At 34.0% G+C, this 14,329-nt stretch overlaps 3 protein-coding genes across 3 annotated transcripts; all 3 read right to left on the bottom strand.

Annotated features, from left to right (window-relative positions):
• Window positions 1-1,542: 1,542 nt before the first annotated feature.
• LOC115715260 (prunin 1 Pru du 6.0101) lies at window positions 1,543-3,761 on the bottom strand. The gene is made up of 4 exons (XM_030644104.2): window positions 3,420-3,761; window positions 3,090-3,340; window positions 2,471-3,004; window positions 1,543-2,225 (listed from the first exon to the last, which is right to left on the bottom strand). The coding sequence occupies exons 1-4, from the start codon at window positions 3,718-3,720 to the stop codon at window positions 1,830-1,832; spliced, it is 1,482 nt and encodes a 493-aa protein (XP_030499964.2). The 5' UTR covers window positions 3,721-3,761; the 3' UTR covers window positions 1,543-1,829.
• A 1,703-nt stretch (window positions 3,762-5,464) lies between these two features.
• On the bottom strand, window positions 5,465-7,443 carry LOC115713898 (prunin 1 Pru du 6.0101). The gene is made up of 4 exons (XM_030642378.2): window positions 7,086-7,443; window positions 6,755-7,011; window positions 6,120-6,668; window positions 5,465-6,035 (listed from the first exon to the last, which is right to left on the bottom strand). Exons 1-4 carry the CDS (start codon window positions 7,402-7,404, stop codon window positions 5,625-5,627), a joined length of 1,536 nt encoding a protein of 511 aa, XP_030498238.1. The 5' UTR covers window positions 7,405-7,443; the 3' UTR covers window positions 5,465-5,624.
• Window positions 7,444-11,415: 3,972 nt separating this feature from the next.
• Window positions 11,416-14,281, bottom strand: LOC115713897 (patellin-6-like). The gene is made up of 4 exons (XM_030642377.2): window positions 13,042-14,281; window positions 12,506-12,630; window positions 12,249-12,390; window positions 11,416-11,806 (listed from the first exon to the last, which is right to left on the bottom strand). The coding sequence occupies exons 1-4, from the start codon at window positions 13,879-13,881 to the stop codon at window positions 11,510-11,512; spliced, it is 1,404 nt and encodes a 467-aa protein (XP_030498237.2). The 5' UTR covers window positions 13,882-14,281; the 3' UTR covers window positions 11,416-11,509.
• Window positions 14,282-14,329: the final 48 nt, after the last annotated feature.

Here is a 14,329-nt window from a genome sequence, read left to right as displayed (position 1 = left end):
CACGGCTTCTTGTATTGAAAATATAATAAAATGTTCACACAATAAAATTACAAAATAAACAAGTTATGCACTAGACAAATTTTACTAGTTAGAATATAAGGGTTATTTAAGTTAAGGTATGATGTAAAGAAAATTTTAAAATGATATTTTAAAAATATTTTCAAATGAAATAAGGTTTAAGGAGGATTAAGTTTAAACGATAATAGCTTTTAGCTATGGTTGGTTCATATTTTTAGGAATTATTAGCAAAAAGGGAAAGTGGTGGAATTTAGTTTCAGATTCTAATATTATTATTTAAAATTAATCAAGTAATTTAAAGAATAATAAATACGAAGATATTATATTAAAAGGAGGTGGGAATACTAATTGTCAAATGCGAATTTATTGTATTCAGATATATTTGAGAAGTCAAATTTTATGGAATTTGGTTTGTAATCTATGTCGTATAGGAATGTATCATTATAAATGTTTTTATGGTAACTTAAAAGGATACAATTTTTGGAAGTTTTACAACTTTTCTATTGGAAATTAAAATAGGAATAATTATGTCATAATAATTAAATTGGATTATTTTAAGTAATTTCAATTCAATATAAATTGATTTGATTATAATAAAGTTTTACCATAAATAAATATGTATAAAAATTACTTTTTTGGGATAAGTACAATAAAGAAATTTGTAATATTTTAAAAATGGGGACATTAATAATGAATTAATATGGTTGATTTTGTTTATTTAGGGAAAGATTATGGAATTAATGGGTCATTAATGCTTAATAATCAAGGTTATTTTGTTTCATTGTATTGAATTACACTAATCATTGATAATCAAGGTTATTGAAGTACATTATTCGTTGCTTACTTTATTATTGCGATAATTTTCAAAGTAAATTTTTGATATTCTATGGATGGGAGCATTGCAGGATTTTGTTATTACTAGATTACATATCAAAATCTTTAGGTTTTAGGGTCTTAGTAAGGGATAGTAATCCTAAGATAATGATGAAGTAAAATACAAGAGTTAAGTTGCTACTAGCCAAAGGGTCTCCCTTTGGCTAGTTATAGTATTTTATATGGGGATCTAGTTTTTTAATTTTTGAGTTTTGAGTTTTTGATCGGATTGATTATTTTCTAATAAAAATTTTTGGTTTTTTGATTTGTTTTCAGTTTATTCATATTCGTTAGCTTTGGTGACGGCTATCACCAATGGGGAGGTGTATTTCAACAAGTTAGGAGCGTTGTTTGAAGATGTTATAGCTTTATTGTCTAAATTTCCGGGGGCAGTTTTGTCCCATGTGGCCCACTCTGAGAATTTAGCGGCCCATGGCTTGGCAAAGCATGCTCTGCGGTTAGACGATGAGCTATCCTGGTTCGAGGAGGTTCCAGCGCCGGTGGCGGACGTGGGCGTCGTAAATTCATGAGTAATTTTAATCACTTTGTCAAAAAAAAAAAAAATATGATAAGTGTATATATATATATATATATATAAATCATAATTCATATATATAAATGCTGAAGAAATCTAAAAGACTTTAAGCAAAGTAGTGACAAATTACCCAAACTTTTGATTTGTCTTCTTATGAAGATTTATTATATTGATTCAAAAAAAGATAACTCAAACTCACCAAGTCTTTAACATAAAAAGGGTATTTATTCATATTATTATTATTACTCATGGCGCCAAACAGAAAAAATTACCCAAACTTAAACCAAAAAAAAAAACAAAACAAAAAGCAAAGGACCATGTGGCAAGTTTCACTATTAGGTACATTAGGTAATGTTATACATGATAATGTATAACATTACACATTGTTAATTAATGTACTTAATTAAGCAGTAACAGCAGCCCTAATCCCCTGGTGGGAAGTGGTGAAAAGAGAAGACTCTTCTCTGTTGTACTTGAGCCTCCTAGCTTGTTCTCTCGAGATTTGGTATGAGTTGGCGATCACATCCTCCGGCATAGCTCTCATGAACGATATTTTTCCCGCCAATTGGTTTACTTGAGCTCTGTCGTTTGTCTTAAACGACACCCATTCAAATCCTTCCTTCTCGGCCATTTTCACAACTGCAAAGTTTTGGGGTACCGTCAAGGCCTGGCCTTGGCGAATCTCACCTTCGAACACTGATCGTCCGTTGTTGTCCACAACTTGACACCTGCAACTTCCCCTTATCGCATAGATAATGTTGTGAGCGTTCATGGTGTATTGTGGTGCGTACATTGCGTTCTGTAAATTAATTACAAAATTATAATCAATTAGGAGTACAATTAAGAAGCATAATTTAAATTTACATAATTCAAATAAAATAAATATTTAAAATTTAGCCGTTAAACACTACAAAAAGTGGCATACTTAATATTGATACATTTTAATATGGGATCTTACAATTTAATATTTGATAGTAATATTATCGATATATCAGGTCTCACATATTTTAATATAATTATATAACATAGGTGAAATACACTTACTTTGTAGAGGAAACCTCTCTCAGCACTGAGTCGGAGGAAGCTGAGGATGGGGAGGTTGTAGCTGTTAACGGTGGTGAGGCGACCGGCCTGAGGACTGAAGACATCGGCACGAGCAGGGTCACCCATGCTCTCCCTAAGCCTCATTGTGCAAATATTCTCTTCCAAACCATTATAATCACGTCCTGAGAGGCGAGCGTGCTCCCTCTCAGTCTGTTGCAACTCTTGTCGGCGCATTTCCTGCTCTTGTTCTTGGCGAGACCTCTGTGGTTTCACCAAGTCAAGCTTGCCTTCCACTCTGATGATGGAACCCCTGAAATCGTCTTGGTTTTGAATCTTCCTAGCGGTCTCAGAATCCACATTGAAAGCTTCCTGAATCAAATTGACACTGAATCCCCTGAAAACGTTGTTGGGCAATCCTTCTTGCTCCTTCTCTTCCTCGATTCGCTCTCGCCTTTCCTCGCTGTATCGCCGTCCTTGTTGTGTCATCATGCTTTGTGGGAATTCCTGGTGTGGGTTACCAGCAATGTAGAATCTCTACAAAATGATAAATGAAATTAAAATTAATTTAATTCAACCATGCATGAAAAAATAATGAATTATGATCCTTAATTGTTCTTACTCTTGGAGACATATCAAGTTGGTTTTGGTTGTTGATAATGTGGATGAGGTTGACAGTCATGAGAGGTTGGTCACCATCATTGTTACACCAATAAGCCATTCCAGCTGGAATTGCTATGATATCTCCTTCTTTAATCTGGCGAGTTTTCTGGTGACGATCTCTCTGGCTTGACCGACCACCCCCAACTGATACTTGTGCCTCTTCAAATGTCTCGGCGCAACCTGGGAACAATGTTCCTAGAACACCTCTTCCTAAGCCACAAAAACATACACACAATTAGCTATGATCAACTTTTTTTCAAAACAAAAATACTAACACATTTATATATACCTCGGATGACGTGGATGAGTTGAGGGCCATTGGTGTAAGAAGGCAAGTGAAGGGCATTAGGCTGAATGGTGAGACGGAGTAGAGCCACGCCGGCGCATTGGAACTGCTCGTGGTTCGGGTTCCATGACTCAATCATGCCTCCTTCACACTCAACTCGGTGATCTGGCTCACGGGCTTCAAGCCTGTTGAGCTGACACTCGTTTTGGTCTCCGTACATAGCTGTTCGGCTTCTAGCCGAGCAGCCATGTAACAAGACGAGAAAACAAAGGGAGAGAGAGAGCAAAAGAGGTGTTGAAGCCATTTTAGTTACTATATTAGTTTAGTTTTTGGTGGTTTTGATGAGTGAAATTTGTGTTTGGTTTTATAGATGAAGAGAAAGAAGAGTTGAAAAGACACGTATGGAGTTTTGGGGTAAGGAATCTATAGACAACTCTTCACTTTGCATGCATATTATAATTAAACCCCTTATTTTTTTTACACATATTATCAATTTTTTTGAGTGATTTTCATATTTGGTTATATGATGACAAAATTTCATTTGTATTTATTCAATTTTATTTACATGCATGAAATAGCTCTGTCATAAATCTGCATTGGCACTACAGCACCCTTATTATTCACTACCTTTCTCAATATAATTTGAAATAATTGTATTAGTACTTATGTCATTTTCTATTTTATTTTTTTTAGCCTAATTAAATTTGATCTTTTCAATTTATAATTTGGTATGTATTAATGTATGCATTTGATTTAGATTAATAACTTTTGAATAGAAAATCCAATGCATACATATTGAGAGATGAGAACACATTCATCAAATTAGCATATTAGTTCCCTGTTACTCTCGCGAGAACAACACTAAAGAAAACTCGCGGCATTAAAAGGGACCTCGCAATATTAAGTAAAAGAATCTCGCTATATCAATGAAGACACCCCACTTATTTAGTAAAATTGTGGTATTATCAGAAAAGAAAATGTGCGAACACACACCAATCAACAAAGATAACAGTCAAGCATATTCAAGTGCCATTAAGGCAAGTGTAATAATTATTTTATAACCGATGTAGTCATTATGATCGAACTATTGTAACCTTCACCTACTCTCTATAAATAGGTGAACCTTCTCTATTCGAAGGGGTTGAGTTGATCTGAACAAAAAAAAATACAGAGCGAAAGATTTCTTTTAACAGTGGACTAGGCAAGTCGAGCTCAAAGCTCCCACTGAATTACTATATTTTCTATTTATTTTTTTTGTCTATTATTTACAGTACTTGCATGTATATTATACAATATTTATACAATATCTATGAATATTCACTACTCTAAGTGAGTACTTACATATTATTGGTGTTATCTAAATTTTATAATAAGATGTCTTTTGAGTTTTTCTAGATGATCTAATCTAGTAGAAGAATTGGGTTAAGAAGATTTGACTGGGATTATATCTCTAATAAGATTTAGTTTTGTAACTGAATTTTGAACATGTTAAGAAACTGAGGAAGTATCTGGTTTGAACTTGTAATTTGGCTTTCAAATTAAAGACCCAAATTTTACAAAACAAAAAATTGGTTACTTTCTTTTTTTCCCAAAATAGCAAATATAGCAGTAAAAATCAATTGTTATTGATATGATGATTCTTAATCAATATAGCTAGTGACACTTGCTGCTAAAAATGTTAAAGTCTTTGCTAACATAAAAGAAGAAAACAAATTAGTTTTCTCATATATTTCATTGATGAAACAGCTATAGTTAATTGTGTCCATATATTCTTTGAGCTCATCGCATTAAAGTTTTCAGCTTTTGATGAAAAAACCACTTAAGTTGAAAGGGTTGAAACATCATAAACAATGTAGTTGTCACCACTCACCAACAAGTAGATTTGGAACAAAATTCAGGCCATATAATTTAGTTGTGAATCGAAGCTTGTTGTTACTTAAATTTTGTAGTTTTTCTTCCATATTTCTTTGGTAGGTATTAAGCTCAAGTTCAACATATAAACCACTATAACACAAGCCTTGAAAATGGAAAATGGAATTAAAAAGAAGTTCATAACCAAAAGGGTTCTCATAACATTATTAGATTTTAACAGTGTAAACATGAACTTTCTTTTAAAAGTACAAAAAAGTACCCCAAAACGCTACATGCCATATATAATGTATATCACTACATTATACACTACTGCACTATATATTTCTTTCTATTAACTTAGGCAGTAGCCCTCCTCTCGTACCGGTCCTCGCGGCGAGAGGAAGTGGATGAGGTCAAGAGGACGGTTTCCTCTCGGTTGTACTTGAGGTTCCTGGCTTGGTCTCTCGAGATTTGGAAAGCGTTGGCTAGGACTGCCTCGGGAAGAGCTCTGATGACCGAGGTGCGTCCGGCCAAGGGGCTAACCCATGCGTTGTCGTTGGTCTTGAATGACACCCACTCGAACCCGTCGCTGCTTGCCTGTTTCACCACGGCGTGGTTCTGTGGCACTGTCACGATCTGGCCTTGTCTCACTTCTCCATCGAAGCACTTTTGTCCCATGTGGTTGACCACCTGGACTCTAGCACGTCCCCTCAGGACGTACATCACGCTGTGAGCGTTCACGTTCCAGTGTGGGGTGTAGATAGCATTCTGCACGGCAATTTAATATTAGGTCTCGCGTATTATATTAATTAAAATCGCTAACTAATCATAAGATGTCAGTTTAAAGCTTACCTTGTAGAGAACGCCTCTCTCAGCGCTGAGCTGGAGGAAGCGAAGGATGGGGAGGTTATAGCTGTTGACGGTGGAGATGCGGCCGGCTTGAGGGGTGAAGACATCGGCGCGTGAAGGATCGCCGATGTTCTCCCTAAGCCTCATGGAGCAGAAGGTCTCTTCCAAACCGTTAGCTTCATACCGTCCGCCACGGCTCATTCTCCTCCGTTCTTGCTCGATCTCCCTCTGCCTCTCGTCCTCGTACCTCTCCTCGCGCTGGTGCTCCTGGCTAGACCTCAAGGGGCTGACCAAATCCAAAGTTCCCTTGACTCTGATGATGCTGTTCCTGTCGTCGTTCTGACCCTGAAGCCTCTTAACGGTCTCGGAGTCAACATTGAATGCCTCTTCAAGATATCTGCTGTTAAACCCCTTGAAGATGTTCCTGTAGTTCTCCGATGAGTGTCGTCCTTCGCTCCTTTCCCGGATTCTCTCATCAAAGCGAGCACCCCGTCCTCCTTCTCTCCTTAGCTGCTCAAACTCGTCTTCGGGGTTTCCAGCCAAGTAGAATCTCTACGCAAGTGTTGTTGTAAATTAGCTAACATAACATAACATAATTGTTATTGTTAATTGAATCGAATTAGTAGATAGAGACATACTCTGGGATTGTCATCGAGTTGGTTGTTGACATTGCTGGTGTCAAGAAGAGAAACAAAGACAAGCTGTTGATCACCATTGTTGTAACTCCAGTAAGCAACACCAGCTGGGATAGCAACAATGTCACCTTCTCTGACGTGTCGAAGCTTTTGGTGTCGGTCTGGTTGAGAGCCTTGGCTCTGTCCTTGTCCTTGTCCTCTTTGGGACTCTTCAAAAGTCTCAGGACAACCAGGGAAAGTCACTCCCAAAATACCTCTACCTGAAATAATAGAAAGTAAAAAACAGAGCAAAAACAGAGTAAGTAAATATATTTATGTGTATTAAAGACTGGACCTTTAACAATGTAGACGAGTTGAGGAGTGTTGGTGTAAGAAGGCAAGTGAAGCCCATTTTGTTCAATGGTATAACGAACAACTGCCACACCAGCACATTGGAACTGGTTGTGGTTGGGGTTCCATGACTCGATGAGTCCGGCTTCGGCTTCGACTCGGGTATCGGGCTCTCGGGCTTCGATTCTGTCTATTTGGCATTGGTTTTGTTGGCGATATGACTCATCTTGAGAGCGTGAGCGTGAGCGAGAGATGGCTGAGGTGCCTTGCAACAGAAGAAAGAAGCAAAAGGAAAGAGAGAGCAAAGCCTTAGTATTAGCCATTGTTATTACTCTGCTTTGAGGTGAATTGGAGAATGGATTGTGTTTGGTATTTAAAGAGAAGTTACGCGGAGACACGTAGGTTGTGTTATGGTATTATTGAGTTGTGTTTTTGGAGTTAAGGAATCTTTGGACACTCTTCAGTTTTGCATGGCTATCACAACTCATTTTTGTTACACCTCATTTTTAAGTAAAAGGGCATGTGTCCATTTCTCTATCTCTGTATTCAGAGAATAGCTACAAAAATTTGCTACTTCATCTCTAATTTTGTAACCTTTTTTTATGTTCTGTTTGTTGTGTATTGAGGTTCAATGAACTTGTATGGTAGTGTGTTTTGATGCATGAAAATTATGAAATGGAAGTAATAATGTAATGTTGGAGATCTAATTCAAGAGTTAACCTTATTGTAATGAGCATCGATATATAAAGTAAAATTTCTATTCAGTAAAATCTTTCGATCATATTCTAGTGAGATATTAACGCTTAAACTACTTAAATTATACAATTTATGACACTTAATTCTATAAATTAATTTTTTAGGTGATAAAAACTTCTAAACTCACGTTTTTATTCTATTTTGTTAAATGTTCATAATTAACTATCACGGTAAATAATTTATGTGTACAAACTTGTATACTTATTGTGTTTTGATTAGTCCATATAATTTAGTTATTAGAAAAATTAGTTTTAAGTAATTTAAAAATAAAATAAAAAAAAATTATAAAAAAAAATTCTTTTTTTTCATTTTCTTTTGGGAAATTTGAATTAATATGCTTAAATTATCTAATAATTTTTCCCCTAAATGTAAAGTTAATAAAATTGGTCATATATGACCACTTTACCAATTTTCCTAAATTACCCCTCTCATTTGAAACCCTCTCTCTTCCTCTCTCTCAGCCGAACAAACCCAACACCCAAAACAACCCAGCCACCACGATTAGCACACAACCCACTCCGACGAACTCGCAACCCACTCCGACGAACTCGCAACCCATCTCAGCCCCCTTCTCTCTTCATCTCTCTAACCGAAAGAAAAAAAAAAAAAAAAAAAACCCACTGGGCCCGATGGTCGGACCATTGGGCCCGATGGGGTCCGACCCAATCGGACCCATCGGACCCCAAGGTCCGACCATCGGGCCTCTCTCGAAATCGAAGAAAAAAAAAAAAAAAAAAAAAAAAAAAAAAAAACCCCACGGCCCATGGTCGGACCTTGGGGTCCGATGGTCGGACCCCATCGGACCCCAAGGTCCGACCATCGGCCTCTCTTTGAAATCGAAGAAAAAAAAAAAAAAAAAAAAACCCACAGCAGATATTGGTCGGACATTTTTGCAACAAAGTTTCACAAACAAAAAACACATCTAAATCAATCTTTTAACACTTAAAAAAAAAAACAAAAGAAGAAAACCAAACACACCTTCGACATTTTTGCTTCGGGTTCGCCTGAGATTGGTCGTCGTGGTTGGTCGGGGTTGAGCTTCGACGGCGGTGGGTAGGTCGGGTTGAGCGTCGACGAAGATGGGTGGTTGTGAGAGGGATGGGTTGAACAATTTTTGGCTGTGATAGATGGGTATCGTGGGGGAGGGGGTTCGGCTGAGAGAGATGAAGAGAGAGGAAGAGAGAGGCTGATTCAAATGAGGGGGGTAGTTTAGGAAAATGAAAAAAGTTGGCATATAGGAACAATTTTAATAACTATACATTTAGGAAAAAAATAAAATGGCATTTTAAGCATAGAATTTCAAATTTCCCTTTCTTTTTCTCTTCCTTCTTCTCTTTACTCCTCAACTCGATGGTAGCCTTTCTTTTTGAGAAAATTATATTGTATACTTTACTCTATTTATTTTAATTTTACCATTATTTCTATATTCTTTAAGATATACTCACTTTTATAAATGATATCTCCATTATACCCCTCAAGTTAATATAAATTATGTGCTAGACTTAAATGAAGGATGAGAATATATTGGATAACAATTTCATAATAGTAGGTACGTTTTAATGAAATATAACATAAGAGTATTTTCGATTAATGGATAAAAAAAAGGGAGTTATTCATCAACTTATCATTTTCTTCTTCCTCTTCTTCTCTGCTCAGCCCAATGGTATTTGTAACCTTACACCCTTCTTAATCGATCGACGGCTATCCTAACCCCGACCAACGGCAAGCCCCCAACCCAAAACCCCAAAGAACCCCGACACCTCAAAAACCCTAGTATTACCCAATTTGAAATCCAAGAATTTTCAAAACTTTTTTTTGACAAAGATTTTCACTTTCTAACTCAAAACTCTCAAATCCAAACTAGATTTCCCAAACTGGGTTTCCTTTAATAGCGATCTACAACCACTATTAGGGTTCTTTTTTTTAATTCAAAATTTGTTTTTATTTTTACTAAGAAAACAAAAATGGACAAATCAATGATTTCAAGGTATTGGTATCACATATGTTCCCAAATAGTCAATCCAATCATGAAAATGATTGAGATCAAATGCCCTTTTGCCAAAGCAGTTTCATCGAAGGAATGAACAAGGGTTCAAATAATCCCTCACTATCTGAATTTCAAAATCCCAAACTCGGATCTGATTGAGCTCCTTCTCTCTCTGGGCTCTAATCTTACGAGGAATGATGGGTAATCCTCGTCGTCGAAGAATGAAAAGAGGAGAAGCAAAGACGGTTGTTCTGGTGTTGGTTTCCGACGAGAGAGGAGAGACTTCAGAGAAAGGTTGGGTTTGCGCGATTAAGAGAAAACACGTGCGAGGGACTGGTGCGAGCGTCTTTATGATTCATGGGGGCTTGGTGCGAGTGGCTCCATGCTCCATGGAGATCTGGTTTTGGTTGATTTGGATTCTAGGTTGTGATGGTGATAGTTAAGAGTGTTCATCCAATCCAAACCACACTATTTTGCTTAAAGTACATCTGATCCGCACTAAGTGTGGATTTTATATTCTCGATCCAATCCAATCTGCACAATAACTCAAATCTATTTCAATCTAATCTACAAAAGTGGAGATTGGATCGGGTACTTTGGATTGGTTACTTTTAATATTAAGTTATTTAATATTTATTAAAAAAAATTACATAACTAACAACAAAAACAAAACAAATTATTGTTCTTTTATATCTTTAAAAATAAATTAAAATAAATAAAATAACAAATTCAAATAAAAAAATTAAATGTAAAAAGAAATTATTAATTTTTGTTTTAAATTATATTTTTCCTATTATATTATATATAATAATAGAATATAAATTTAATCTATTAAATTTTAAAATATATTTATATTAGATTCTTAAATTATTATTTTTTTACATTAAAATATTGATTATATATATATAATTTTTTTAAAAATTATATATAAATATGTTTAAATTAAATTAGATCGGTTACTTTTACATATCATTCAATATCCAATCCACACAAGTACGAATTTTAAATCTTCTAATCTAATCCAATCCGCACAAGTGCGAATATCCACACGTTGCGAATGAGATTGGATCGGATATTTTATGAACACCCCTAGTGATAGTGGCAAAAAGAAAGAAAGAACAGTGACTAGGTCATGGATCTAGAGAAGAAAATAAATGTAATTTATTTTAAATTATTTTTTAAATTTTAAATATCTTTTAAATGATTTTTATTTTGTTTAAACGTAGACTACTAAAAGAGTAATTCTTTTTATTGTAACAACAATAACAATAAATCATGAAATTTTGTAACCGTCCTTCATTTGGAAGGGGTATAGACTAATACAAAAAAAATTATATATTATTATTGTTATATCTCACTCTCATATGTTCATATTTATAAATTTCATTTATTATATAAATGAGAATAAATGGCGTCTTTCAATGTTAAGCAACCTAATATCTTGTAACACTATTTATGTAAATAAAATTTTTATTTTAACCAATGTGGGATATCTTTTTAATAAAAGTAAAATCACCAAAATTACATTCTTAGATTTCATGTCAAGTGATTTTTATATATAGATATACATAATCATAAGCATACAAAGGTGTAATAAATTACAATTCATTAAGATGATGTCCAAAAAAGAGTTAATAATACATTTAATTAATGCAAGAATAGAAAAATAGAAATGACTATTAGTATTATTTTTTGAAAAGGATGTACATGGGAATAGTAGGGTTGGCTTTAGATCTATATAGAAGAGTCTTTTTTTTGTAATGAGGATTATGAATAGTAATACATATTTTTCCAGGTTCATTAATATAAAAAGAATTTCTAACACTGTAATTATGAATATGATGATCTTCAAACCTCTTCTTATGGTGATTTTGATTTTGAAGAAGAATCTTATAAGAGCCTTCATCATCAGGAATGAACTCTTCCTTATATGATACATCCCATCCAACCACAGTGAAATCCCACACCATTGTTAAACCAACCTTTATAAGAAGAAGAAAATATATTCAATTACTATTCATAGATAAAATTTGTAATTTTCTCTTTAAGAATAAATATATATAATAAGGATGTTTTATAATGGGGCACACAAAAAATAAGTACAATTTAATTTAGACACATCTTTTTTATAATGGTATTTATTTTGTAGTCATTATTATTGGAAAATTTCATAAGTTGAATTTTTTTAAAAAATTTACTAAGAATTTGCTATCATTTTAATTATCACATTGTGTCAATTAGATGGTGCACCATGCATTTTAGGTATTGGAGACGTACAACTATTATAAATGTGTAATTTTGTAGATTAATCGAATGGAAAATTTATGTAAAGCATAAATATTGGGAAAATAATAAAATTCTATAAAAATTATAGTTCGAAGAACAATTATTGCCTCTTTTATATATGTAATATATGGTAGGTACCTCTGAGACTGGAAATTTTACATAAACAGTTGTGTTTCCTTTAATCTTTAGCACTGCTGCTTCGTCTAAAGGAGAGAAATCTTTATCGTTCTCTCTTTTAAGCCCACCATACTCAACTGGAATATTCTCTGCTGCTATAAACCTATTATTATTACAACAGTAATAAATAAAAGAAATAAAAAATTTCAAGTTTAAATTTAGGTAAATTAAAAATCATTGAAGAAAAATTAATAAGTAAATAAATAAAAATTGCTCACTTGAGAAGGGTCTTTGTAACTTCTGATGATCTTGCAAATACAAACTTCTGTTTTGTCTTGAGAGTTAAGAATCTTGATCTTAGAATGTGTACCACATAGTACCAAAATGGAACATTAATTATAATCTGTCCAACAAATAATAAAAAAAACACATATGAATATTTTTTACATAATATTAGATACATATAAAACACGTACATTAAGAAGAAGGTATCATTTTCTACTCTTATTAGTAGGAACTGTTTATTTTGACATATACGTAAATTGTAGTTATAGTAGATATCTCATGATATCAAAAACAGAGTTTAAAATAATAATGGCACGCATATGAAGAAAAATAAATCATACGAATGTAACTGAATATTTAAACTCTATTTTTAAGGCTATAAATTAATCAAAAATTTTCAAAAGTTAGTAATGTCTATAATGTAAACTGTGATATAAAAAAATAAATTATAATTTCTTCAAATACCGAAAATAGAAACTTTCTTGCCGATACGAAAAAAAAATAGTGTTTTTGTGTTTATAAAATTTACATTTTTATGTATGAGCTCAGGGTAGTTATCTTGGAGAAGAAGCAAAGCTTTCTTAGTAAACATCCCAAGCTCCTTCATGGCTGGTCCAGGAGAGTTTTTCAAGTCAATAATTTGGAGAATAGAGCTCACCCCACCATTCTTGAAACTAAGCTTTTCAATGCCCTTTTCAAGAACTTGAATTCTCCACCTCAACAAATCATTAAATTTCTCTTGAGACCCAAAAACATCTCTACAAAATTTCTCATCTTTAAAAGCCTCGTAACTATGATAACACAAAGGCCTACCTTGTTTGTCAACACTATTGTAGTAAAAAACCTTATTATTACCATTTTCAATATCAACAAAAGGGCATAATTTTTCATCAATGATTTGATTTGTTTTGTACTCAATTCTCCATTTCAATGTCCTTCTTAGCATATTAAATGCCTCATTGACTTTAAAATCTTTGGCCTTTAAGAATTTTAGTAGCACAAAATCAGTTCCTTCATGGGATTTACTAGGCAATAGAGGAATACCCCAAAGAGTAGTTTCTTTAAGAATAGCTCTTTGTTTAATGCTCTCTTCTTGAGATAGAGATTTGGGTGGTTTTTCAATGAGATAATTACCCAAGATTGAATCTTCAACTCTGCATCTAAATTCCAACAATGCTTTCTTTTTCTTCCTACTCATTTGATCAATACAATGGTTTGTGTTTAGCTCCTCATCATCTCCTTGGTTTATGAATTCAAAATCATCATCTTCTTCTTCTTCTGATTCAACAGAGCTATTCTCTACCGAGCTATCATCCTCCACCACCGAAACTCTTTGTCGCTCCACCCCGGGGGGTGCTTCGGCAGCCATTGTTGGAGCCGAACCAAAGCGAGTTAAGAACTCAATGGAAGAGGAAGACAAGAAATGAGAGAAGGACACAGTTTGTTATGAGGTCATTTTCTTATAAGTTGGTACTAAATTTAGCCCTACTATTGAAAAATAACGGTTTTAATTTTGACCTGTAAGTTAGGAGGAATAAAATAGATGAGAGGAAAATATTTAGGGAGTATATATAGTTAAAATGGTTGGCAATGACATACCTATCTTTTTTGTGATCATATGAAACAATCTTGTCATAACAGATTTGTCTCTGTATTTGCTAAAAAGAGGCTTAGGTAAGCTGTCCTTATTCATTCCAAATGGAGTGAGATTTTCAACACACAGCACATAACAATAGCAAAAGAGGTGATTATTTAAATCATAGTCATACTAAGAGAAGCATATTTTCATTCCTCTTTAAATATCTAGTGAAGTTGAG

Source organism: Cannabis sativa, chromosome 4 (genome assembly GCF_029168945.1).
Source record: "Cannabis sativa cultivar Pink pepper isolate KNU-18-1 chromosome 4, ASM2916894v1, whole genome shotgun sequence".
Classification (NCBI taxonomy): domain Eukaryota; kingdom Viridiplantae; phylum Streptophyta; class Magnoliopsida; order Rosales; family Cannabaceae; genus Cannabis; species Cannabis sativa.
This window is presented reverse-complemented; position numbering and strand designations above follow the sequence as displayed.